Raw genomic sequence first — 26,408 nt, forward strand, 5'->3', positions numbered from 1 at the left:
CAGAAAAACTGACTTGCTCCCTGTTAAACAAAGCTTGGTATTAAATATAAGAAATCTTTTGGCTCACACCTGTAATCCCAGCACTTTGGGAGGCCAAGGCGGGAAGATCACCTGAGGTCAGGAGTTTAATACCAGCCTGGCCAACATGGCGAAGCCCCATCCGTACTAAAAATACAAAAATAACTGGGCGTGGTGGTGAGCACCTGTAATCCCAGCTACTGGGAAGCTGAGACAGAGAGAATTGCTTGAACCCAGGAGGCGGAGGTTGCAGTGAGCTGAGGTCAGGCACCATTGCACTCCAGCCTGGGTGACAGCCAGTCTCAAGAAAAGAAAATAATAATAATCTTATAAGAATTCTTATAAAATCTTATAAGACTCTTATAAGAAATCTTGCTTGACATTATTTTTATTAAGCTATTATAAAAAAATCTTCAGTGAAATAACAAGTGGTGGATACTTACTTGTTCCACAAGTAGTGAAGGTCTACCATGGGTGAGACTCTACTAGGGGCCAGGAAAAGAGTGGTGAATGAAAAATGGCCTTTGCCCTAAGAGCGTGACCTGTGAGGAGACCAGAATGCAAACAGGCAATTGCAATGCAAGATGCGAAGTACCATAGAAGGCCTGAGCACAGCAACCCAAGGGATCTCACAGCGAGGACAAACATTGGTTCTGGGAGGAAGATATTTACAGACTAAGACATGAAGGAAACCAGAAGGAGGTAGTCAAATGAAGCAGAGGAATTGGGTGAGAATTGCATTCTAGGCAGGGTGAAGACCACATGCAGCCCCAGGCTTGTTCTGAGTATCCTTGAGCTCAAACCTTCCAGTGTCCAAAGGAGCCAAGCCTGGAAGTATGGGAAACAGCTTGTTTTCCAGACGTCATTGCTGGGAAGCCTAGCGTCCTTATCAAGCCAGAATGACTAGGCAGGCCTTTCTTAACCTTCTTTTGAAATGATAATACTCCTATACGCCATCAGTTTATATCAGGTCTTCAGATCACATGGTAAGTGTAAAATATACAACTTGACTTAATTCATTACCTCCCAGCTGCAACTAAAGCATCTGTTTCCTACTGAGGTGTGTGTCAATAACTATTAGACGGTCAGTCCCATTCGTTGAATAGACATAATGTGTACAGCAGTGTGTTCGATGGAATTTTAAATTTCAGACAGAAGTTTATAATTCAGTCAAAAAATTATGCTATTTGCATACTCATGTGTCCCTGCGTGTGCGTGCATGTACACACGCACACACATAACTTAAGAATTACCAGAATGACAAACGTTCACACATAGTTGGTAGAGTTCAAAGAGTCAAGAGGAGTTGACTGCATTCTCCAAGGAGCCAGGAGAAAGTCTGTTTGCAGTGTGTTCATTTTCTCCCTAGTAGGTCTTGTCATTGCCAACCAATCTGGTGAACCATCTCCTCCTTCCCAAACCCAGAAGCTGGATTCTTTCCTGTATACCTTAGAATTTTAAGCCTTAGGCAGAAAGGAAAAATACCCCTCAGTGACATGCTATGAAGGGAGAGGATAAAACATGAATGGATTTTGTGGTATATAAGAGAATTAAGGTGCCATGTGTTACAGATCAGTTTGACTTCACTATGGATGATACTATTGGGCTTAGTCTCCATACTTCATGGTATTATGCTGGGGGCTAAAGTTACAAAGATGTATTTAAAGAATAGACTTCAGCCATACGTCAGAAGACTGGCAAGTTAATGTATATTTATATATTTTAAGTCAAAATTAAATGTTTTAGGTGTGTATCAACTTGTATCATTCTCAAACCTAACTGACTTTTGTGATTTATACTTGCCTGGTTAAGACCAGCTGAGTTAAGAGGGCCATTACTATTAATATACATGATACTCAGCTTAGTTGAGGAGACAAGATGTATAAACAGAAAGGCAAAAATACAAAATAGCTTCTGATAAATGTTGAGTAAGTGGTTCACACAATAAGCCCAAGTAAGTTCAGAGGCAGAAGAAGTCGACTTGGGCCACAGTGACAGGATAGAATTTTGTGGCTGAAGCAGCATCAAAGGTGAACTTTAAAAGTAAAGCTTTATTGATTACCTATTGTAACTGAAGTCATCATATGCAATTATATATGTGGATTGATGGGGAATGTGGTTGAAAAAAGAGAATTCCATACTTCACACTCATTAGGATAAGGAACAAAATAATAGAAATAATAATAAAATGCAATATATTACAATATTAAAACTCTTTCTTGATCATTCAATTATGGGAGGACAGACTTGGTTAAGGCTTGTTCTTGTCTTTACACGGTTTAATGTTTTTTATCGTGCCCCATTTTTAAAGAAATGCTGCTTAGCTCTTTGGACCAGAATGGTATTTTAGTTTAATTCTCATCAGCCACTATTAGAACAAATACAGATGTGAATATATGAATGAACCTTCAGCATCTCCACTGTCTTTCAGTAACAAGAAACTAATACTCTTTCTCCTCCAGTTACACAAAACCTTGTGAGAAGCTGCTGTTCTTAGGGATGAGTTTTGGATGCATTTTAGCCTTTGTCTTTCAAAAATAATTATTTGGTTTACATTAAAAAAGAGACCTAAGTATTTCTTTGATTCAGCACCATCTAGTTATACCTATAATCGTGACAACATTTGAAAAGGCCAGGCATGGTGGCTCATGCCTGTAATCCTGACACTTTGTGAGGCCAAGGGGGGCAAATCACTTGAGCCCAGGAGTTCAAGACCAGCTTCGGCAACATGGCAAAACCCAATCTCTACAAAAAATTCAAAACTTAGCTGGGCGTGGTGGCAAACACCTGTGGTCTCAGCTACACAGGAGGCTGAGGTTGGATTATCACTTGAGCCCAGGAGATCAAGGCTAAGGCTACAGTGAGCCATGATCATGCCACTGCACTCCAGCCTGGGTGACAGAGAGAGACCCTATCTCAAAAAAAAAAAAAAAAAAAAATTTTTTTTTGAGCTTTTCTTTCATACACACACACACACACAAAAAAAAAAAAAAAAAAAGAAAAGAAAAGAAAGGAAGGAAAGGGCAGAGGAAGTTATTGTAGAACAGGAAGCTGCCAATGTACTGGGAAAGCTTTAGAAAATTTTGCTAGTAGAAGATGATTCATTCCAAAGTGCATTGTTGCCTCATGTAAAAGATTCTGTAGAGCCTCTCTTAGCTTACAAAATAACTGAGTTTTGACCACAGCAAAACTGAACACAGATCCCTTTCAGATGGATCTGGCTTGAGTTCTCGAGGGTAACCATGAGTCCAGCAGTTACTGCAGCTGTCAGTCCTCACCCCACAGCAGTGACTGTAATGTGTTCATCTGCCACTCTCCAGCAGCCTTCAACTTTCTCAAATCATTGTTTGTTCAATTTAAATGTAGCACTGCACGCCCACATCATCATCCAGCAACCCCAGATCCAAGGCTAGAACTGAGGCCCCTGACTTGCTAACAATTTACACACATCCTCAACCGAATATCTTCAAAGTAGTTTGTACAACCCGGTTTTATTAAAGGGTGATTCATATACCCTGAGAACACTTCTCAGTTTGTCTTTCAGCCTTTGTTTTCACCCTAAACTGTGCTCTGTCTGGTGCAGAACTCCATGCTGGTTCCCAAGGGCCAAGCAGCCACGCTTTGTGTCACTATCGTCACGTCTTGCTCCTCGTGTTTATACGGTGTGTGTCTGTATCAGTCTGCTTCTGTTCACTTTCTCATTTATAGAGAACACTGAAAACCACTCTGAAACACCGGCAGTTCCTGCTCTACCTCCTTCTGCTCCTCCTAAGCCTAGACCCAAACCTAAACCCAAAAAATCACCTGTGCCTCCAAAAGGGGCCACTGCTGGGGCCAGCCACAAAGGCGACGAAGTGCCTCCCATTAAAAAAAATACCAAGGCTCCTGGTAAGCAGGCCCCCGACCCTCCACCCAAGCCAACAAGCCGAAACACGACCCGAGAGGCTGGTGAGTATGCCGCTAGTGCCCTGTGGGGTCACTTCTAGGGTGCTTGGCTCTGGGATGGGACTCATTGTTTCTTCCAGGTGTGATGGGCTTTTGGTGTCTTAGGACATTACCCCAGCAGATTCAGTTTTGACACAAAGAATGCCCAGGAGATTCCTTTGTTGCTCTCTACCAAAGGAAAGTCAACCCATTGAATAGTTCACCTCATTAGTTTTTGAGTGAACATGCTGGTTTCATCTTGAATATCCACTATCAGCACCAGTTGAAGGATACTGGGAGTAGTATGTCTGATGAATGTCAGTGATCTGATATAACATTATTTAGACATTGACTGACCTTCTACCTATATGAGTTTACGGGTGGCTTTTTGGCTTGGATTTTCTTTCAAAATATCTTAGGTTTGCATATAAAAAAGTGACAGTTATAACTTTGATATATTTGCTGGATGTTAATGTGTTAAATCCTCAGCATCCATAGTCATCTCCCTTCTGATAAATGACAAAGGGTTCATGTCACTTGTTTCAGCTGCACTGCACCACTTTCTACTGCAGTGAAGACTATTTCAGTGGAATGGAAAGTTACACTCTCCATGTTCCACACCTCCCCTGTAGACATGTGTGCTCTAAGGCAAAACATCCTGGTGTCATGTGGTTATAAGTTACTATTACACATCACCAGTGGATGTTTGAGTGACCTGCAATAACTTCATGCACTATGTATCCAGCTTTGCTTTACAATTAGATATGCTTAATGCAAAGTGGAAACTCCCATTTTTTTAGTGAAGAGGAATAAAGATGTCTACCATGTCATTTACCTTTTAAAAGAACATTGATCAGGCCAGACCCAGTGGCTCACACCTGTAATCCCAGCACTTTGGGAGGCTAATGCGGGTCGATCACTTGAGGTCAGGAGTTCAAGACCAGCCTGGTCAACATGGTGAAACCCTGTCTCTGCTAAAAATACAAGAATTAGCTGAGCGTGGTGGCGCACACCTCTAATCCCAGCTATTCAGGAGGCTGAGACAGGAAAATTGCTTGAACCAAGGAGGCAGAAGTTGCAGTGAGCTGAGATTGCGCCAGTGCACTCCAGCCTGGGTGACAGAACGAGACTCCATCTAAAAAAAAAAAAATCTTATTTTCCTTAAAATCAACAGCAACTTTCTAGCAGTTGACTGTCAGGATTCGCCTTGGTGTTGATCTTTTTCCCCTCATGATGTATAACCTTAATGCTCAAATTCAGAGAGCGGTTTTGTTGACAGTATAACAGATCTCTGAATGCCAATAGACATCCCTCTCCCTGTGCTCCTCGCATCCCGCCTTTGACCTTTAGTGTCTGGGTCTCTTCTAATAAGCTCTAAACTGAAATGTCCCAGAATGATGTGCCAACAGTGCCCAGTGGCCATCTCCTCAGGGACCAGCTGTCCTCACCCATCAGTGTCCGTTTGCTGGGATCTGTGTGTGTTTTTCAGACTTCCTAGCAAACCCTAGGAGCATTGCTTAAAGTGAGGCAGGCACTGATCTTCTTCTTAAAGAACAGCCCTGAACAATCACTTTGTCATTGGAAATTAAGCTCCTGTCTTGCCCTAACTTCTCCACTTTCCTATTCTCCACGTGGTAGTGGCTCACTCTGAACTCGGCTCGGACTCTCTTTACTTCCCTCAGAAGAAAGCCGATGATTAACACAAAGACAGGAGACAGCTTTCATAAATGATTCTGAGGTTTTTCCAGATATTTTGCTTGAAGACTTATTTAGGCACTCATGATGTTCCTAAGAGAATAGCAGTCATTTTATTCATTGTGCTGTAAAAGGCCTGACTTTTCCAGAGGCTATCACAGAGAAACAGGGGTTGCATTTAAGTACATGAACAAGCCCATCATGTAAGGATCGTTTTATCAAATACTGATAATATCCCTTTATGATCCTACTGATACTGCATTTGTAACCATTTAGAACTTTCTGCATGGTAACTTTGTTTTATTTGAATAATATGGACCTTCTGGAAAAGTTTGTTTAAATGCTACTCTTGATGTTCAGTCCAGTGATTTAAGTTCTTAAAACAACCATAAGTTAAGATACTTTCTCTATTACTAAGTTAGTATAGACCTGTAGCTACCTAAATACTGATTTTAGAACATCAGCTTCTTTGCCAGAGACGTAGGGTTAAATCTCCTTGATTTTTGTTTCTCATTGTTACACAATATTAACAACAAAAGTACTTAACTGAGGAGAGGCGGCTTTTTTTTAAATCACGACCTTTATTCAAGGTAACTGAAGCAACATGTTTGATCTCAACAAAGACCTGTTATTTAAGAAGATTCTTTAAGAAAAACTATAATGTGGCTTGAATTTGCACTCTGGGCAGTGAAAAAAAAATGTCTTTTTCCTCAAGCCAAACTAAAATCAACTCTTCTGTTAATGATGAAAGAATTTTCTTGGCCAGGCATTGTGCCTCACGCCTGTAATCCCAGCACTTCGGGAGGCCGAGGTGGGCGGATAACCTGAGGTCAGGAGTTCGAGACCAGCCTGTACAACATGGTAAAACCCCATCTCTACTAAAAATACAAAAATTGCTCAGGCATAGTGGTGGGCACCTGTAATCCCAGCTATTTGGGAGGCTGAGGCAGGAGAATCACTTGAACCCAGGAGGCAGAGGTTGCAGTGAGCCGAGATTGTGCCACTGCACTCCAGACTGGGTGACAGAATGAGACTCTGTCTCAAAAAAAAAAAAAAACAAAAAGAATTTTCTTTAACAAATTATTAGAATTGATACATGGAAAGGATTCTGTTTAACTTACCTAAGAAAATAATTGAACAAGGTTAGGCACCTTAATGTCTTTGTTGTGAAAAGTAAATGTAGAATGGACTTAGATTGAGGGAGTGTACTTAATGAATTTGACTTCTAGGCTAGGGAAGGTTGTTTTCTATAAAGATGTATTAACAGGTCTAGATTTGGGGAAGAAGAATTCTAGGTATGTATGTCTTCAACAATAAAGACCCCCAAACCATAGGGATTCCTTTTAAGCCTGGAACCAGTCACTAAATGAGACTGGCTTCTTTAGTATCAGTCTAATCAGAATTAATGAAGTCTTACATCTCATTGTCTATTCTTTCATTTATTCTTCATCTCTTCATCCTCCCAATTGACTTCAATAAAGTCATAACCAGAGGTAAGTTATAATAACATCTGTATATAGTGTAGATTGGCTTCACAACGCTAACAAGATATTTTCTAATCATTCTATGAAAGATAGTTTAAGCCTTTATGAAAAGAAGGAACATACAACATTATAACAGAAGAAGCCATTAGGATAAATTTATAGGCCATGCAAGAAAAGAGTATTCTCATAGGAGTTTATTTTATCATCATATATTTACTAAGATGACATGAAGAAAAGAGTAGTTAATCTTTTTGCTCTGAAACTGTTTTGATTGAGGGTGCCCTATCCGGAAGTAGGCAAATATACCATAGCGATCCTTCAATGAAGACCTTCTTGGAACTTAAGCATTAAGGAAGATCACATTTGCAAAGGTGGGGTCAGAAGACCTGAGAATGATATTCTTTCCCTTCACATTATTTAGGATCAGACATAGTGGCTCACGCCTGTAATTCTTTGGAGCCACCAAAGCCTCTCACTTTGGGAGGTTGAGATGGGTGGATCCCTTGAGCCCAGGAGTTCAAGACCAGTCTGGGCAACATGACAAAACCCTGTCTCAACAAAAATACATTAAAAATTAGCCAGATATGGTGGTACACACCTGTAGTCCCAGCTACTCAGGAGGCTGAGGCAGGAGGATCACTTGAGACCAGGAGGTAGAAGTTGCAGTGAGCCAATATTGCACCATTGAACTCCAGCCTGGGCAACAGAGCAAGACCTTATCTCAAAAAAAAAAAAAAAAAAAAAAGAAAACAAAAAAGAAGGAGCAACCCATGTAAACATATTTTGTAAAAAAGGTTTTTTCTGACCTTTTGATGTTTTGAAGGGAGTGTACCTTTCCTGTGTGGCCAGGAGTTTTCCCTTTGCCCCATCTCTACTACAGATAGAAGTAGAGGCCAGCATAGCAAGCTTTCTTCTCTGGAGCTACTGAAACAGCTGGTTTGGGTTTTACTCTTTTAGCAGTAAGATGAGTGATTTTGTTTTTGACCCAGAAAGGAGCTGGATATATACCCCAGTCTCTTCTGAATACAGGCCACCACTCTATTCCTAGAAAGACAGCATAGAACGTGTATAATTTATAATGAGCCCAATTGTGTGCTACACCCAGCTAGCTGCTGATGTCTGTCCTCTACACACCATAACATTCCTTCTTGAGAGCATACCAGGCTTTTTTCAAGTGACCCATAGTCAAGGAGCAGAGGATTCTCCCTTTGGCTGGCTCAGCTAAAGACTAAAGGTGGGAGAACACAGAGGGCTCTTGTTCCTCCAAGTTTTGCCATAAACATCACTTGCTTCTTGCTGGATTGGAGGAAGGGAGGGGCAGAAGACAAGACCATTATCATGATTAGCCTATTTTCTCTTACTCATTTATTCAACAAATTTTAATGGGAACATTTTAAATGTTATTGACAGTTACACCTTGGTAACTTTATTTTTAAAAGCCTGTATTCTTTGATTTTTTAATGCAAAGTCTCTCTATTGTAGCTGGCTCCTCTCATTCAAAAAAAACAACTGGCTCTAAAGCATCAACTTCGCCATCCACTTCATCCACCTCATCTCGTCCCAAAGCTTCAAAGGAGACAGTTGCTAGCAAAACAGGGACAGTGGGGACCACCAAGGGCAAGAAAAAAACTGGCAAGCAGCCAACGACTTCTCGTCTGTCCTCAGACACAACCACTTCTGGCATAACCGACCTTAAAGGAGAGCCTTCAGAGACGAGAGTGGAGAGTCTCAAACTTGAACAGACTATCCCTGGAGCTGAGGAGCAGAACACAGGCAAATCCAAGTCCGTGGTCCCTCCACCCCCTGTGGCTCCAGCACCTTCTCCTCCGGCCCCCACTCTCCCTCTTGAGGATCAGTGCATTACTGCCTCCGACACTCCAGTTGTCCTGGTCAGCGTTGGAGCTGACCTGCCCGTCTCTGCCTTAGACCCAAGTCAGCTTCTTTGGGCTGAAGAGCCAAAAAACAGAACCACTCTCTACTCAGGCACTGGCTTAAGTGTTAACAGAGAAAATGCAAAATGGTGAGTTGGGGAACAAACCCCCTATTTTATCTGAGAACTAAAGTTCACTAATATATTCTGTTGGAAATAAAGCAACCGGGTTTGCTTTCTTTTCTAATTTAATCTACTGAGTGTTAGGTGGGCATACATGTGATGCAACCATTGCTTTGTCAGAACCCTGCCCTGAGAATGCATAGGGCTGCTGGAGAAAATTACATTGGTAGAGCTGAGATCAGTGTTTTCAAGTACAGTTAGAACCTGCTTCAGCACTGCTCAGCAGTCCACAGTTCCCTTCTCTTTCCTTTCAGTGCTTATTTTAAATTTTTACCACTTTACCAGTGTGCTCACCCACTCATGTCAATAAGTTACTGAGCCTTCCCCTTCTCCAAGAACATAAAGAAGATCAGAATAGAACTCTCAAATGTGAACTCTTTTTTCCTCCAGCAGTAGAGTTGTCCCCTTTCTTGTTCCTTTAAATTCCCACCCAGCTTAAATGTTATGTCCTCTGTGAAGCCATTCGATACTTCTACACAGAATTGGTTGTTGTGTCTACTATACTTAGACAACCCTGTGGGAGAGAATTAGCTAACATGTCTTATATACCTCTGTGTGACCAGCAACCAGACCAGAGTCTGATATGCCATAGGCATACAAAAGATGCTCATTGGATTGTTGAAAGAAAATAAAAAAGGGATTTAAGATCATTATAGATAAAGTCAGCCTACTTTAACATTGTGGAAGCAGCATTGAAGATAAGATGACCCTGTTGCTAGATTTTATAGAGTATAATGGAAGATAAAAGACAGTGCTCAGGTAGTCATCGTTTCATTTAAGAAGGTACCTGAACAAAATGGGCCAAGGAACTCCATGTTACCTCACCCTCATCCAGTTGGTGGGTTAATTGCTTAACCATCACCCAGTTTCCCAAACTGGAAACCTGGGGTTCATCCAAGGGTCCTCATTCTCTTTCATTCTTTGCATTTCATCACTCACAAAGTCCTACAAATATTCTACTTACAGGTAAATAAAGCATATTAGCCCTGTCACACAGGTATGAAGGGATGGATGGCTGTCAGCGTATAGTAGACGCAATGATAAATTCTAGCAATGGCTTAGAGCACTTGCATCCTGGCTTTTTGCTCCTGTGTCTAAGAACAAAACCTGTATTCATTCTTCAAATCATGTAAAAGGTTCTCTTTCAAAACAATCTGTCATGTTAGAGTTAAAAAAAATATTACATTAGTTAGGTTGGTTTTGATCAAGAGACTAAAATATCAACTTAAATTAATTGCTAATGATAATAACCTTTATTTATTGAATATTCATTTAATGTCAGGAACTAAGCACTGTATATGTATTATCATTTTATTTATACAAGTCTTCCCAGAAGTATCCCTGTTTTATAGATAAGAAAACTGGCACTGAGAGAGCTAAAATAGTTTGCACCAGACTGCCCAGTTGGTGGTGGTGAAGCCAGAAAGCATACCCAATTCCATGCTCTGAATGAATAATTTCATGTTTTCCAAAGCAATGGCTTCTACTTCTACTGCCATTTCTGTTCTGTTAGTTTCTTTGGTTTTTTTTTTAAGTCACTTTGAGCACCAATGTTTGAAGGACAGCCAAGAAAAAATAAATGTCAGATTACAAATTAATTTATTCTCTTTGACATTCTAATAAAAGATATGGGAAAACAGGATTTATTGAAATGAATGGTTATGGTGTCTTTCTTAGGACATTTTGTGCTGCTTTAATAGAGTACCTGTGACAGGGTAATTTACAGTGATTAGAATATTGGCTCACAGTCCTAGGGGCTGGGAAGTCCAAGATCAAGGCAGCAGCATTTGGCAAGCATCTTCTTTCCATGTCATCACATGGTGAGAGGTGGAAGGGCAGAGAGCACAACAGAGTGAACCTACCCCTGTGAGCCCTTTTTAAAATGGCATTAATCTATTCATGAGGGCAGAGCCTTCACGACTTAAACACCTCCCACTAGGCCCTACCTCTCAACACTTTCGCACTGAGGATGAAGTTTTTTCTTTTGTGTTTTGTTTTGTTTTGTTTTGTTTTGTTTTGTTTTTGAGATGGAGTCTTGCTCTATCACCCAGGCTGGAGTACAGTGGCATGATCTCGGCTCACCTCAACCTCTGCCTCCCAGGTTCAAGCGATTCTTCTGCCTCAGCCTCCCCAGTAGCTAGGACTACAGGCACCTGCCATCACGCCCGGCTAATTTTTCTGTTTTTAGTAGAGATGGGGTTTCACCCTATATGCCAGGCTGGTCTCCAACTCCTGACCTTGTGATCTGCCTGCCTCGGCCTTCCAAAGTGCTGGGACTACAGGCATGAGCCACCGCACACAGCTGGGATTAAATTTTAACCCATGAATTCTGAGGGACACATTCAAACCCTAGCAGCATTCTTAATACTTCCAGTATATAGCAAATGTCTTCATTTAACTATACTGAGTATTTTCCAACATTGCGATCATTTCCAGCCATTAGAACTGAATATTCATTCTTACAGCATATATTATTTGATTGCCTTTTCTGTACTGGGCACTGTACTAAGCACCAAGGATACAAAAGTGAGCAAGGCAATATAGTTGAGACTAGCTTTTACCAAAATATTGTCTGATGTGCGCAGGAAGTATAATGTTTAAAGTAATATCTGAATTTCTGGAAACTAGATTGGGTATATGGGATTATTGTTCAATATACTAAAGAATAAGGTGCAACATGTAAAGTGCTTCCTGATATAGTCTTAAACACTTAGAGAGCTCACATCCAAAGGTGGCCTGACTATCCCGTTCATTTCCACAAATATTTAAGGAGTGCATTTTATTGTGCTAAGCACCACACAAAATACTAGGGGCTTAATATCAGTCTTCATCTCAAGTATATGAAGAACTGTCAGACCAAAGAGGTATGCATCAGCTCTTTTTTCCTACTGGGACTATAATCAGAGGGAGTGAGCTTAGGACATCATTAGCCATTGAGGCTACTTGTAGTAGATATTCCTGTCCATCAAGGTAGTTATAATGCTTTCCTAGAAGAGGCCATAGGGATTTTCTTCTCTGTATATTCTTCAAAATTTAAATTTCAGTTCATCCTACAGGGAAGGTTTGTGTTTGCTCCTGAATTAATGAACCTGGAGTAAGTAGTCTCTCAAATTTCCTTCCAAATTCTTTCTGCCTTTTTCAAGTGGATATTTGGATTAGAATATCTGGCTCTTATTCACTTGCTTTACTTAGAACTTTCCCTCTGAGTTATGTTCAGTCAACTAATGTGTGAAAATCTTGTCATTTTATGAAGAGACTTCTGTTTGGAAGACAAATATCAAAACTTTCAAGAAGACAAGTGGCTGTGTATAAAAATACTTACCTCTCTTCCCATCTGGCAGGCTAGTAATTATTTGGTAGGCTTCCATTCATGGGCAGCTTCATCAGTAATACATATGTGTGATACAATATAAGGTAAAAACTAATAAGACCATTTGGAGGCCATATCCAAAAGGTTACTCTGTGCAGTTCATTTCCACAAACATTTATAGAATGCACTATATTGTCCAGTGTGCCTAGGAACCCGGGGGGGAAAAATAAGGGGTAAGTCATGAGTTGATTAATACAAACTTGGAGTATATTTAACATCAGATATAATTTATAACATAATATAACTCATTAAGTGTAAAATATAATAGTATAATAAATGTAAAATTTAATAGGTAGACCAAGAGTCTTCAGTCTGGATTCTAGAGTAGACTTGCTACCTTGGTTAGGCAACTCGTTCATGGCCTTCTTTGATTCCATGAACTGTAAGTTATCTGCCCTCCTTATACAATAGAATGCTTGTAAATTGTAGATGTATGCTGGACACTTTGAAAACCATGAGACATACAAATAGTAAGATTAGACTAATAATCAATATGATAATTAATTAGTGAACAATGACACCAACAAATAAAGGACTCATCTCTCAAATTTGTTCTGTTATTCAGAACATATTACTAATTGGCGTGTATTTTAAATGTGCTGTGATCACCCATAATGGCAGCCAATTCAAACAAGAATGGCTTCCAGTGGCAATCAACTAAAAACCCAGACCGTGGAAAAATTTTCCCATAAAAATAGATCTTCTCTTATTCAAGATGAGATTTCACACTGTGGAAAACAGTATGGTGGTTCCTCAAAAAATTAAACATAGAATTACCATGTGATCCAGCAATTCTACTTTCATGTATATAGCCAAAATAATTGAAAGCAGGCACTTGAATTTGTACACCGGTCCTCAAAGCAGTATTTTTCACAATAGCCAAAAGGTGAAAACACAAAAATGTCTATTGACTGATGAATGGATAAACAAAATGTGGTATATACGTAGAATGGACTATCGTTCAGCCTTAAAAAGGAAGCAAATTTTCACACATGCTACGATATGAATGAAGGAACCTTGAAGATATTATGCTAAATGAAGTATGTTACATATGAAAGGACAAACATTGTATAATTTCTCTTAGAGAAGGTGCTTGGAATAGTCAAATTATAGAAACAAAAAGTAGAATGGTAGTTGCCAATGGCTGGGAGATAATGGTTATGGGGAGTTGTTTAATGGGTAGAGTTTGAATTTGGGAAGATGGAAAAGTTCTGAAGATGGCCAGTGGTCATGGTTACACAGTAACGTGAATGTGCCTAATGCCAGTGAATTGTACACTTAAAAATGGTTAAAATGGCAAATTTTATGTTATGTATTTTACACAATAAAAATGAGATTTCCTATTTCCCTCTTTGAGAACAAGAATGTAGTCTGTTGGGTTTTTCTGATAAGTGAGAAACAAAATTTTGACAGTGCTCACTCAGGTTTATAACCACAAAGTAAGGTTTTAAATACCTCCTATTCTGATCAAGTTTATCTATGTTTATTACTGGAAGAACTTTTTACCAGAAAGCAATTTGGGGAATCTTTGTGTCTTAAAATGAAGATTACATTATTTTTGATATGATGTTTTTACATAAGTTACTGTATATTTTTTAGTCTAGTCTTTGAAAATTGGCCATCTTTGTACATTAATAGTAACTCCTTAAACCGTAGACTTTTACCAGGCTAAATAATAGAAAATTATTGCATCCTTGCATATCACCTTTTTTCTTTCTTTCTTTCTTTTTTTTTTTTTTTGAGGTGGAGTGTCGCTCTGTCACCCAGGCTAGAGTGCATATTATCTTTTTTCTAAAAAGTTTATTTAACTTGCACGCTGTCTATTATGTTACAAGAGGCAGTTTTAAAAATGAAAACACACATAGGATAAATGAGTTTTTACTATTTACACATTGGGTTAAAACCAGGATTAATTCATATATGTATTTATATATATATATATATATACACACACACACACACACACACACACTTCTTTTTTTTTTTTTGAGACAGGGTCTCACTCTGTTACCCAGGCTGGAGTACAGTGGTGCTAGCATGGCTCACTGTAGCCTCGACTTCCCAGGCTTAAGCAATCCTACCACCTCAGCCTCCTGAGTAGCTGGGACTACAGGCAAGCGCCACCATACCCAGCTAATTTTTTATTTTATTTTATTTTATTTTATTTATTTATTTTTGAAATGGAGTTTTGCTCTTGTTGCCCAGGCTGGAGTGCAATGGCGCTATCTCGGCTCACTGCAACCTCCACCTCCCAGGTTCAAGTGACTCTCCTGCCTCAGCCTCCCAAGTAGTTGGGATTACAGGTGCCGGCCACCACTCCAGGCTAATATTTTGTATTTTTAGTGGAGACAAGGTCCCCTATGTTGCCCAGGCTGGTTTTGAACTCCTAGGCTCAAGCGAGTCTCCCGCTTCAGCCTTCTGAAGTGCTGTGGTTATAGGTGTGAACCACCGAACCCAGTCATATATTAATGAAAGAAGATGTACTTTTCTATGTCACTACCTTCTGGATGCTGTGATGCAAAACAATGAGTCTCACTTTTCCAGGAACTTGTGGGATTGAGAAGGCAGAGAAGCAATGGGTGGTCAAGGTGTAGTACGCTAAGCACTCTGGCAGGGTTGTCTTAAGGTCCCCATGGGACAGACATGGTGGGCAAGGAATTAAACTGAAGGTCCAGGAAAGATTCCTGAAGGAGCTGAGCTGTAGCTGACACTTGAAGGATAAGCAGGAGTTCACACAGGTCAAAGAAAAAGTGCAGATAACGTCAAATATCCAGGAGCCTCTAGCTCATTATTATTTCCACTGAACCCCCATTGCTATGGAAAAAATAATTTGCAAAATGTAGTTTTATCCTGCTTGTTTGCTAAATGTATCAGATACCAAGCCTTTGCATTTTACAAATGAAAAATGTAAAACCTTGAGAATTAAGGTTTCATTTCAGTGACTTTAGCCTGGCCTATGTCATGTGTCTGCTTTCCCCAGCCTAAAGGAAGCCCATGAAACTAGAGCTCTTTTTCATGGTGTTGGTGTCCCCAAGGTTTGCTGTGAGCTTCACATCACTCCCATGCTTTTCTGCCTTTAACAGTTTCACAACCAAAGAGGAGCTGGGGAAGACAGTGCCTCAGCTACTGACTCCTGGTCTGATGGGTGAATCTTCAGAATCCTTTAGTCCCTCAGAAGAGGAAGGCCACAGGGAATACCAAGCCAGTGACTCTGACTCCGACGGGCCCGTCTTGTACACTGACGATGAGGACGAAGATGAAGATGAGGATGGCAGTGGAGAAAGTAAGACTGTTTTCAAGAGGCAGGGAGAAGCGTGGGTGATAAGCAGAAGCAGCTGCACTTTGTAAAGAATAAAAGCCTCATTAGGAACCAGACATCTGATGTTTTCTTTCCCCTCATCCTCCTTTCTCAAATTAGAAATGTGTATATCCTAAAGTTTAGCTTTTGACGGGAGGCCTTTCCAGAAGATGATGTCACACGGCTGGATCTGGCCTTTGTCGATGAGCTAGATGAGCTAGATGTGCACATTGGTTTTTGTCCTGAGAATCAAAGCTTTCTAATGACAGAGACCTTTCTCACTATGACCAAAGAGAGCCTTCCACTCTGGGACCATTCTTGAAGAAAGAAAGGAGTCAGTGCAGATTCTTGGGCTTACTCATTGGAGGTGTTTGAAATTTTCACTCACTTTTTTTTTTTTTTTTTTTTTTTTTACTGGGGTTTGTAGAAAGGGGAAGGAGGAATGAATCAAGAATGCCAAATATCTCATTAGCATTAAGAGGTCAAGCATGGTGTTTCATGTCTGTAACTTTGGGAGGCTAAGGTGGGTGAATCACTTGAGAACAGGAGTTCGAGACTAGCCTAGCCAACATGGCGAAGCCCTGTCTTTACTAAAAATACACAAACCAGTCAGGCGTGGTGGTGCACACCTGTCATTCCAGCTGCTCTGGAGGCTGAGGCAGGAGAATCGCTTGAACCCAGGAGTCAGAAGTTGCAGTGAGCTGAGATCACGCCACTGCACTCCAGCCTGGGAGATACAGTGAGACTCCATCTCAAAAAATAATAAGAAGAATGCTAAATACCTCGTTAGCATTAAAAAACAATCATACTTCCACAATAAGTAAGATAGTAGGCCTTCTAGGAAATACTAATATCATTTATGTATTAAAAATAATGGCAAAAACCACAATTACTTTTACATCAAGCTAATATAACTTGGAGATCTGGAAAGTGCTTTTATTTTTTTTTTTTAACTTTGAGCAGGATAACATAGGAGGGAATCACTGTGGGACTGAATTTGTAGATTATGACAAGTTATTAGTGATTAAATGGCACTTTGTCAATCCCTTTTAATTTGCATGGAGCAAAAAAAATAAATAAAACCATTATCATCCATGTGGTATTACTTATCATTTGTTGAAATTTTCAGGGTTCTGAGTAATTAAGGGTTAAACATTGGTAGACTCTGCCAGGATGGCGTCTGAGTAGAGGAAAGGAGGAGACAAGGATTAACTGTCCAGAATAAAAGCAAAGGAACTAAGTTTTCTAAACTTGAAAAAGAAAAAGCATTGTACAATCATTCATTTCTATGATCCACCCTCTCAGCAAAATAAACTGCAGCTATCACTTTCCAAACGATGAAGTGAGACTTCTAAGTTTTTTATGGTGTCCCAATATTTCTCAGAACATTAAAAAGACATAGCTTTTCAGTCTTCTTAAAATGTACTGCATCCAACTCAGTCTTTTTTTCCTTAGGTTAATTAAGATTCTCCTCCTGCACGAGGAGAAAGAATTTGGTCTGGGCTCTATTTAAAGTCCATGCCATGTGTAACCCAAGTGCCACTGGCTAAAAGCCTCTCTCTCTGCATTTCTCCTCTTTTTCAATCCTCAGGTGCTTTGGCAAGTAAAATACGCCGGAGGGATACTCTTGCTATCAAACTTGGCAACAGACCATCTAAGAAAGAATTAGAGGACAAAAACATCTTGCAGCGTACATCCGAAGAAGAGAGGCAGGAAATCCGACAACAAATTGGAACCAAGTTAGTCAGGTAATTGCTGATATTTTAGGGCAGCACTGACTAATTTGTATTTTTCTCCTTCCCAAAGCTTCCTACCTAACTGGGGTCATTGTGAATTCCTTATGTCCAGATACATCTGGCCTATTGGGTCTTTTAAAGTTGGTCTTGCATGATGAACCACTCGAGGAACTTGTCCTTTGGCCCAGCTAGCCAGTGGCTTTCAGGTCACCAAAGCCTATTCCAGGGGTCAACAAACTTTTTTTTAAAGACCAATTGGCAAACATTTCAGGCTTTGCTGGCCAGACAGTCTCTGTTGCAGCTACTCAACTGCACTGCTGTAGCATAAAAGCAGACATAAATAATAGATAAACAAATGAGTGTGGCTATGTTCCAATAAAACTTTATTTATTCATAAAGCTGGATTTGGCCTGCAGATCACAGTTTGCTCAACAATCCTGGCCTAATTTATGCACTCACTAGCATTCCTGGGAATGCCATGAGGTTCTGCCTTGTGGGCTGTGAGACTGTAGAAATATTAGTTCCCTTCCGTGGTCTGGCTTCATCCAAGTCAGGTAGCCATAACCCTCTTATCTAAACATCCCCCTTCCGACTTCTAGTAAATGGGTCATCTGACATCTCTTCCTGCCTCCAACCATTGTATAGGATTTTTGTTTTTGCCACTGGTGACTTTACAAGTCCCTTAAACTGGCATTTTTAATAGAAGTGAGCATTCATTCATGCCAAAGCAAAGGTCTTATTTTTGATGATCAGTTTAAGCATATGTGAGAATTAGTTGTTCTGCTGACTTATCTTACTCTGCATACCCAACAGGGTGCATAACTGGGAGAAAGGAGCTGTCTAGAATCCCAGAGCAGGATTTGGAGGTAGGGGGAAAATTGCTGTCCTTGCTTGGAAGTGGTATAACTGGAGGCAGGATTGACATGGAGGCTGCCGACCATTTCTCCAGAGGAAGAGTAACCCCTAAGGCACCTCCTTACGGCTGAGTTGTGCAGAAAGGTGTCAGAGGCAGCAGCTGTGGCATCTATCTGAAGGAAAAGCACAGCCTACCAGGGAACCTCGGGGGAGGCTTAGAGGGTCTCTCTGTTCCGTAAGCCCTCTTGCAACTCTGGAAGCAATTTGGGAATGTTTACCAGTGGTCTCTCTCACTGTCATCTTAATTCAGCCCTAACCTGTGACCATTTCTGGCTTCGGGAAAGAGCCAGCAGAAGCAAGAGGGACCAAAGTGATTAACGGTATCAAGCTGGAAAAACCTACAAGTCTAATCTTGCCATCTTACCAAGGAAAAACAAGGGGCCTCTCTGAGGCCCACAGAGATTAAGGAAATTTCTCAAGGACATGCAGTTACTGAGTAGCAGAACCAGAATCAGAGTTTCGCTCCTGGGCTCTCTGCCCAATTTTCTTTTGTACACTGTCTCCTGTTTTGTACTTTTTACTCTATGTAAGAGAGTATATGCTTCTAGGTTTTCTGATTGTTTTATTACTCTTGTTTATGTTTTGCCGTGAAGAAGAATGTAAATCATTGAATAATATTTGCATAAAATAGTAATAGTATTATCATAGTAAGGAGTAAAAAAGTGTGAAGTATCATATACCCACCTCGATAAATGTCAAAGTAACCGTAAAGAAAATTTTGTAAGTTTTTGTTAAAAATCCTAAACAAATGAGGAGTTGTAATCCCAGCACTTTGGGAGGCCAAGGCAGGCGGATCACTTGAAGTCAGGAGTTCGAGACCAGCCTGGCCAACATGGTGAAATACCATCTCTACTAAAAATACAAATATTAGCCAGCCGTGATGACGGGCACCTGTAATCCCAGCTACTCAGGAGGCTGAGGCAGGAATTTGGGAGGCAGAGGTTGCAGTGAGCCGAGATCGTACTACTGCACTCCAGCCTGGGCAACAAAGTGAGACTCTATCTCAAAAAACAATTAAAAAATAAATTTTAAAAAATATACTAAATATCTTACTCTAGGGAGAAACCCTAAAGTCATTTTCTTTAAAAATAGAAGCAAAGAAAAATGCCTTAACCTTCCTGTGCTAAAAGTCTGGTCACAATTATTTGTGGTGAAGAAAAGGTATAAATTATACGAAAGATAGACTGTTGTTATACATGGTTATATACCTAGAAAACTTTAAAAACTGATGCCAAATTGCTATATATAATAATTTCAGCAGGTTTGCTTGATGTAAGATTAACCTAAAAAATCAACATTATATTTATATAACATTGATACATAGAAGAAATCTCCCACAATGAAAAGGGAGATTGCAGTCACAGCAATAGCAACGACCACATTTTAAACACTTAACTCTTCACTTCACTCCAGGCCCAAGAAATCCATTTCCAGGAAATCATAGTGGAAGGAATGAAGGAATATATAACTAAATGGAAAGAGAGTGAACATTTTTACCAATGAAGAAAAATCAGCAGACAGGTTAATCAAATGGGTAGCATGAAGTTTGAAGGACAATGGGTGTACTTTATAGAATCAAAGCATAATGGATTCATTCCATAAAATGAAACCTAATAGAAATAAATGTCACCTTTTTCAGTGTGGGCCAAAGAAAACCATCTGCCAAGATAGGATGGGAGGTCTGTGGCCACAGATTGAAAAGATGTTTGGGGCTGTGATAAATGTAATGAAAATCATCATGAACACAACCATTGTGAGAGGTGGCTATTCAACATCCAAGTATGGGCTTATCCAGAACTAGCAGAAATACAGTCATAGGACAAGGCAGGAAAGAGCTCCTCCTTGGCCCTCATCTGTGAAACAGAGCTAACTAACCCAAGAGCTTGGGAGGATTAAAGGAGATGATACACTAATGGTTCTTTAGTATCTGGGTCATAGCAGGCCCTCAGAAAAATTAAATTTCTTATTATTCATTTAAATTATTATACATCAGTTAAACTAGTAAAGCACATTTAAAAATTAAACCCAATGTTGGCAAATTTGTGAGCAAGTAGGACACATATACATTGCCCTTTTTCAGTATTTCTGAAGAACAGTTTAACAATATGATAAGAGAATTATGAAGCGGTCTGTTTCTTTGCATGGTAATTCCGTTTGGTAACTACATAAAAAGTAAATAATCCAAAGGGGGAAAATGCTATATTTTACAAAGATGTTTTTTACAAAGATATTTATAGTAATGATAAATTAAAACAAACCAGTGTTCAAAAACAAGGGACCAATGAAGAACACTGTGAGAAGCTGACACTGTGGAATCCCATAAAGTACCAGTTTTCTAAAGACTTCATCAAGGATGCCCTGGAAATGATACATAGGCATCTACTGGAAGAACCAGGAAAGTGTAGGTGTGTGTCTGGGCTGGGATGGGAGTGTAGGTGTGTGTTTGGGCTGAGATGTGAGTATAGGTGTGTGTTTGGGCTGGGATGGGAGGAGGCTTCTCCATCCCAGATCTAACCATCCAACTAAGACAGCTTCTGTCTCTCTTACAGATTAGGATTCCACTACAACCCCCAAAAGTTCGAAAGCCTTGATAAATACATAGACTATATCTGTCAAAAATGTCAGTGGTCTGGGTGCGGTTGTTTCATGCCTCTAATTCCAGCACTTTGGGAGGCTGAGATGTGGATCGCGTGAGCCCGGAAGTTTGAGACGAGCCTGGGCAACATGGCAAAACCCCATCTGTACCAAAAAAAGAAAAAATTAGTGGAGCTTGGTCGCATGCGCCTGTAGTCCCAGCTACTTGTGAGGCTGAGGTGGGAGGATCGCTTGAGTCCAGGAGGTAGAGGTTGCAGTGAGCTGAGATCACGCCACAGCACTCCAGCCTGGGCAACAAAGCCAGACTCTGTCTCACCAAAAAAAAAAAAAAAAAAAAAAAAAAAAAAAAAAAAAAAAAAAAGTTAATAGAGCAAAGTTTTCACTGTTATTAAAATGTAAATTTTACAGAATTATTTTTGTACAAACACAGCACATCTAATCACTGTCATTGAAAGATAGTTCACCCACAGTTCTAGCCACAGAGAACTCCATGTCTAATGAGAGACAGAATTATATGTTGCATGAAGGGGTCATGTGAAAAGCACAAACATCTAAGTCAAAGGATTTGAGTATGAATCCTGGCACTAGCATTTACTAGTGTTTTACCTTAGGCAGGTTAGTTAATCTCTCATTTCCTCATCTGTAAAACTGAAACTGGGTGCTACCTTGCTGAACTGCTTTGAGGATTTCAGATCATATAAGCTAAGCACCTAGCACAGTACCTGGATTTTTAAAAGTATGACTAAATGATAGCTGTAATTATTATTTTTATAACTGCCTGTGTGATAAGTGCTTTAATAGATGTATAGTCTGTGTATAAATTGCTGTAAATGAGCAAAGAACCAGGAGCCTTTAATTCTCACTTTCAGAAGAGACCAAATACATATCTTCAAGATATTATGTTAATCATCTATAAGATTTCAGTAGATGGAAAAGGAGAGAAAGACATTCAGATGGAGGAGACACCATAGATAAAAGAAATGTGGCTTATTGTGGGCGTAATATAGAGTACAGTATATTCATAATAGAGATATGTAGCACAGGATACATGGGGACATGGATGGCAGAAAACCTGGCTGGCATAGAGATAGATGTTCAACAAGTTCTTTTGTCTGCTCAATTAAGTTAGTGTCAAGGTAGCTCTGATGAAGATCATAGTTTAGCATATTAGTGAGATATTTAAAGTATTAATTTCAGTTCTTCTTACCATTTTTGTCATAACCATAAACACTTAGAATTAGTAGTACTATCTTATATTAAGATTACCCAGCCAGGCACAGCATCCTATTTTAGACCCTAATGAGCTATATATTAATTAGGCTATAAGCTAAACTGTAACAGAGACCAAAAACTATAGTGGTCCAAACCAGGTATGTGTATTTCTTTTTCACATGACCGTCCCCAGGTAGGTGGGCCATCCAGCATGGTTGGGAACTCGGCTCCTTGAAGTCAGCCTATCTCCTACGTTCCTTCTGTCTTGCTGCTCTCCTGTCCCCTGGATGGTCTCATCTGCATGATCAAAGCTGGCTCAAACCATCAGGCTGAAGTTCTAGCCTGTGGAAAAAGGAAAGAGAAAGAAGGGAACATGCACCCAGGCATTTTAAGGATGAGAAGGGGAAGTAACAAACATCATTCTGCTCACATCCCATTGCAGAAACTCAGTCACAGCACGATACCTGGCTTCTAGGGAGGCAGAAGTCTATATAGTCAGGTACCTATCTAACATCCAGACCAATCTGTTGCTAAAAGGAAGGGAGACTGTGTAATGGGGGTTGGTGAGTAGCCTCAGCCATGATCTGTAGTCTCCAAACTAATGGGAAAGAGACTTTTATTTTGCAGCTTTAAAAATGGATTTTTATTTCTCAAAACATGAAAAATAGAGCTTTGTTGTTTTATTTCGAGTCTCCTACTAGGGTACCTCATTTTTAACCTGTAATATATCCTTTTTGTCATCATAGGAGGCTGAGCCAGAGGCCCACAACTGAAGAATTAGAGCAAAGAAACATCCTAAAACGTGAGTATTCTATACTATAGAATGATTCCTTGTGTAATCATTAACAAGCTGCCTCTACAGATGATCCATTTATCAGTAAGAAACCATCATATATTCGTTTACTCAAGATGGATTGAAATAGTCCATTTATGTCACATTTATATGTAATTGTTTATATATTTTTTAAAATTTCTTGAATTTCATATTTTATTTTATGGCTTTGAGCCTTACATCCCCCCACCAGACCAGAGTCATAGTCATGACAATTGTGTTTAAGAAAGATGAAATACATTCCATGTATTCCTTCACCCAAATATTAAATAGAAAAAGAATGCTCTGGTCTTCTTGCAAATAAATGTCAAAGAAAAGGCCAAAGGAATCCACAAAGAAACAAATCAAACATTCTTATATTAATATTCTTAATAATAGTTTGTTGCTAGTTTAACAAATGACTCAATTCAAAATAAAATTTTCAATCCATTGCATTTTCCTATGTTGTGAAGACTCATCTTCCTTCTTGAGTTGTTTATAATTTCTCAGCACTAAAACGTTCTCCATTCATTTTCCTACTTTATTTTCCCATTCTGTTTTCCCCTCTGTTCTCTTTGACCTTAGTTTTTACTCGTCCCTGCAGTAGTATTTATTGGAGTTGGTATGTTAAAACTATAAAACTAATAGAAATACGGTTTGTCATGCTATCATGTGTCAATGTGGTCAGGCATTGCAGTGAGTTAAGAAACAGATATTTTTAAATTGAGCCTAGCTGTAGTTTTATATATTGTTAACTTGGTTTCAAAAGATCTTTTTATTGTGTGAAATATCAAAGAAGAGGGATGGGTAAAACTCTGAATAGTGCCACAATGGTAGTGACCCATGGTGTGGGGGAAATCTTTGTCAGCCAGGCTTTTCGAGTTATCTTGGCCTGCTAGAAGACCCCTCCTCTCCAATCCAAGATACTTTCTTTCCTTTAGGGAAGAAAGATTTTAGTAGCATATTGTATTACAGTTGTTAGTACAAAATCAATTCAACAATGAATATGAACTACCATTCAGTGAGAGCAACTACCATCCACCCAGTCTGTGGGATCACTTTCTTTGGAATGCTTTTTTCTGGCTTTTTTTGAACATAACTAGAATACAGCCCCAGGAAGGACTTAAGTGGCTACTAATGTATAGAAGAGCCAGTTTGGAGCAGGAAAAATTTAGGACTAGAAAAGTAGGAAAATTTTGTGTTTTTGTGTTGCTGAGGAAGAGTAGAAGCAGCATCTAATTTTGACAACAAAACAAACCAAAAAGGTTCATTGCTTTCCATGATAGGTTCCTGGGAAATACTTGTTGAATTTTTAAGCATGCTCAAATGCAGACCCTAAGCTCCTAAAAAACACAAAGATTATGTCTTACTGGATGCCTGCTCTAATACCTAGAAGAAGAAAGGAAGGGCACATTTTGGGTAATTCTTTCTTGATCCTGTGAGATAAATAGTGCCAAACCACACTAGAGTTTGGTTGTCTGAGGAACTGTTTCATAGATCTAGGAACTTACTGTGCATTGATCTTAAGGGCTGCATTGGCCTTTATATCTTGTTTTCCTAGAGGTTTGGAAAAGAGTGAGACACTTCAGATTCGACTCCAGCCCTTTTTTTCCTTCCTTCTAAGTTCACCTAAGCATGTTTATTTCTGGAAACAGAGGCATATTTCCAGCCTGGAGAGGCTGATAACTGGCTTATGATCTCCTGACCCAGTATTATATAGCCAAGGGAGGCGGAAGAAAACTGGGAGAGGTCATCTTTCCCTGAGCAGTCACAGGAAACTGAATGGCCTAACTTAGAAACACTCTACTCAGCCCGTTTGCTTCTTGGTTCTTCCACATAGATTGCTCTTGTTTGATGTTTGTATGTTTCATCTCAGCATTTGTTCAAGAACAGTAGAAAAGTGTGTGATATGGTGTGGTTTTTAAGGACAGTTACTTTAACTAGGTCATCTTTTTTTTTTTCCCCAAGACAGAGCCTCGCTCTGTTGCCCAGGCTGGAGTGCAGTGGCACGATCTCGGTTCACTGCAACCTCCGCCTCTCGGGTTCAAGTGATTTTCCTGCCTCAGCCTCCTGAGTAGCTGGGACTACAGGTGTGTATCACCACACCTGACTAATTTTTGTATTTTTAGTAGAGACAGGGTTTTGCTATGTTGGTCAGGCTGGTCTCAAATTCCTGACCTCGCGATTCACCCACCTCGGCCTCCCAAAGTGCTGGGATTATGGTTGTAAGCCACTGTGCCTGGCCCTAACTAGGTCATCTTTTCTTGACAAACTAGAAAACTAACTTACAGAATTAAACGTTCAACAACTTTTAGAGTCCATCACTAGTTTAATGAACATGAGTCCAGATGCCGATAAATGCCATTAGTTTTCATTGGTGACCACAGGACAAATTATATTTCTTAGTGTCATGCACCATACTAGTCCTTACTTGATGTCTTTCCTAATTATTTTGGTGATACTAGAGCTTGTTAAAAAAGACATATTACATATATGTATTTATATTATATTATATTACATTTAGTTATGCATTTTAGAACCAGTTCCTAAAAACTGATAAAATAGAAAGCAAGTTTTGGTACTTAAAAGGTCAACTTTTGCTAATTAAGAAAGGTGATGTATTTAGCTGAGAATGTAATTCTAGCTATGTCTTATATAGAGAAAAATGAATTAAGCCATTGAGTTCTGCATATATTTTTCCCCAACATTTTATTATGAAAATTTTTAAACGTGAAGAAAAGTTGAAGGAATTTTACAGTAAATCCACATATATCTGCCATCTATAGTCTATCATTAACATCTTGCTTTATGACATATCTATGCATCTGTTGATCCAGCTTTTTTTAATGCACTTTAAGTTTATGTGTGTTTTTTCATTTGTTAAAAACACCCACATGAAGCCAGGTAAGGTGGCTTATGCCTGTAATCCCACAGCCTTGTAAGTCCAAGACAGGAGAATTGCTTGAGGCCAGGAGCAATATAGTGAGATCTCATCTCCACCAAAAATTGAAAAAACAAAACATCGACATGGAAACATGTAAAAAACAAAAAGAGAAATGAATCCACAAAAAATTTGGCTTTTTGAACCCATTTTACCTGAACTAACAACTCAAGAAGATAATATTCCAGTTGTTGATATTTTTGTATTTTTCTTTCTTCTCCTTTTAGCTCATCCACAAAATTCTCTGGGTAATATTGCTCGCCAGGCAGGTTTCCTGTGGTGCTTGCTGCTGTTTAACCACATGTATTATTTGTTTATTTATCGGAAATGCTTCCTGCAGCTTGTCCAAAATGTTC

At 39.5% G+C, this 26,408-nt stretch overlaps 1 protein-coding gene across 8 annotated transcripts in view; it reads left to right on the plus strand.

The window, feature by feature from the left end:
• The window catches only part of PHACTR2 (phosphatase and actin regulator 2), a 301,180-nt gene that overhangs the window by 221,376 nt on the left and 53,396 nt on the right, over positions 1-26,408 (plus strand). For 4 of the 8 annotated variants that reach the window (XM_073022540.1, XM_008006801.3, XM_008006803.3 and 1 more), the window contains exons 5-9: positions 3,727-3,966; positions 8,604-9,141; positions 15,628-15,827; positions 17,434-17,590; positions 23,047-23,102. In XM_073022540.1, coding sequence (XP_072878641.1) covers positions 3,727-3,966; positions 8,604-9,141; positions 15,628-15,827; positions 17,434-17,590; positions 23,047-23,102 — 1,191 coding nt within the window. The remainder of the gene's footprint in view (positions 1-3,726; positions 3,967-8,603; positions 9,142-15,627; positions 15,828-17,433; positions 17,591-23,046; positions 23,103-26,408) is intronic. The other 4 variants (XM_073022541.1, XM_008006805.3, XM_073022539.1 and 1 more) reach the window with 1 other exon arrangement.

This window comes from Chlorocebus sabaeus, chromosome 13, assembly GCF_047675955.1.
Source record: "Chlorocebus sabaeus isolate Y175 chromosome 13, mChlSab1.0.hap1, whole genome shotgun sequence".
Taxonomy (NCBI): domain Eukaryota; kingdom Metazoa; phylum Chordata; class Mammalia; order Primates; family Cercopithecidae; genus Chlorocebus; species Chlorocebus sabaeus.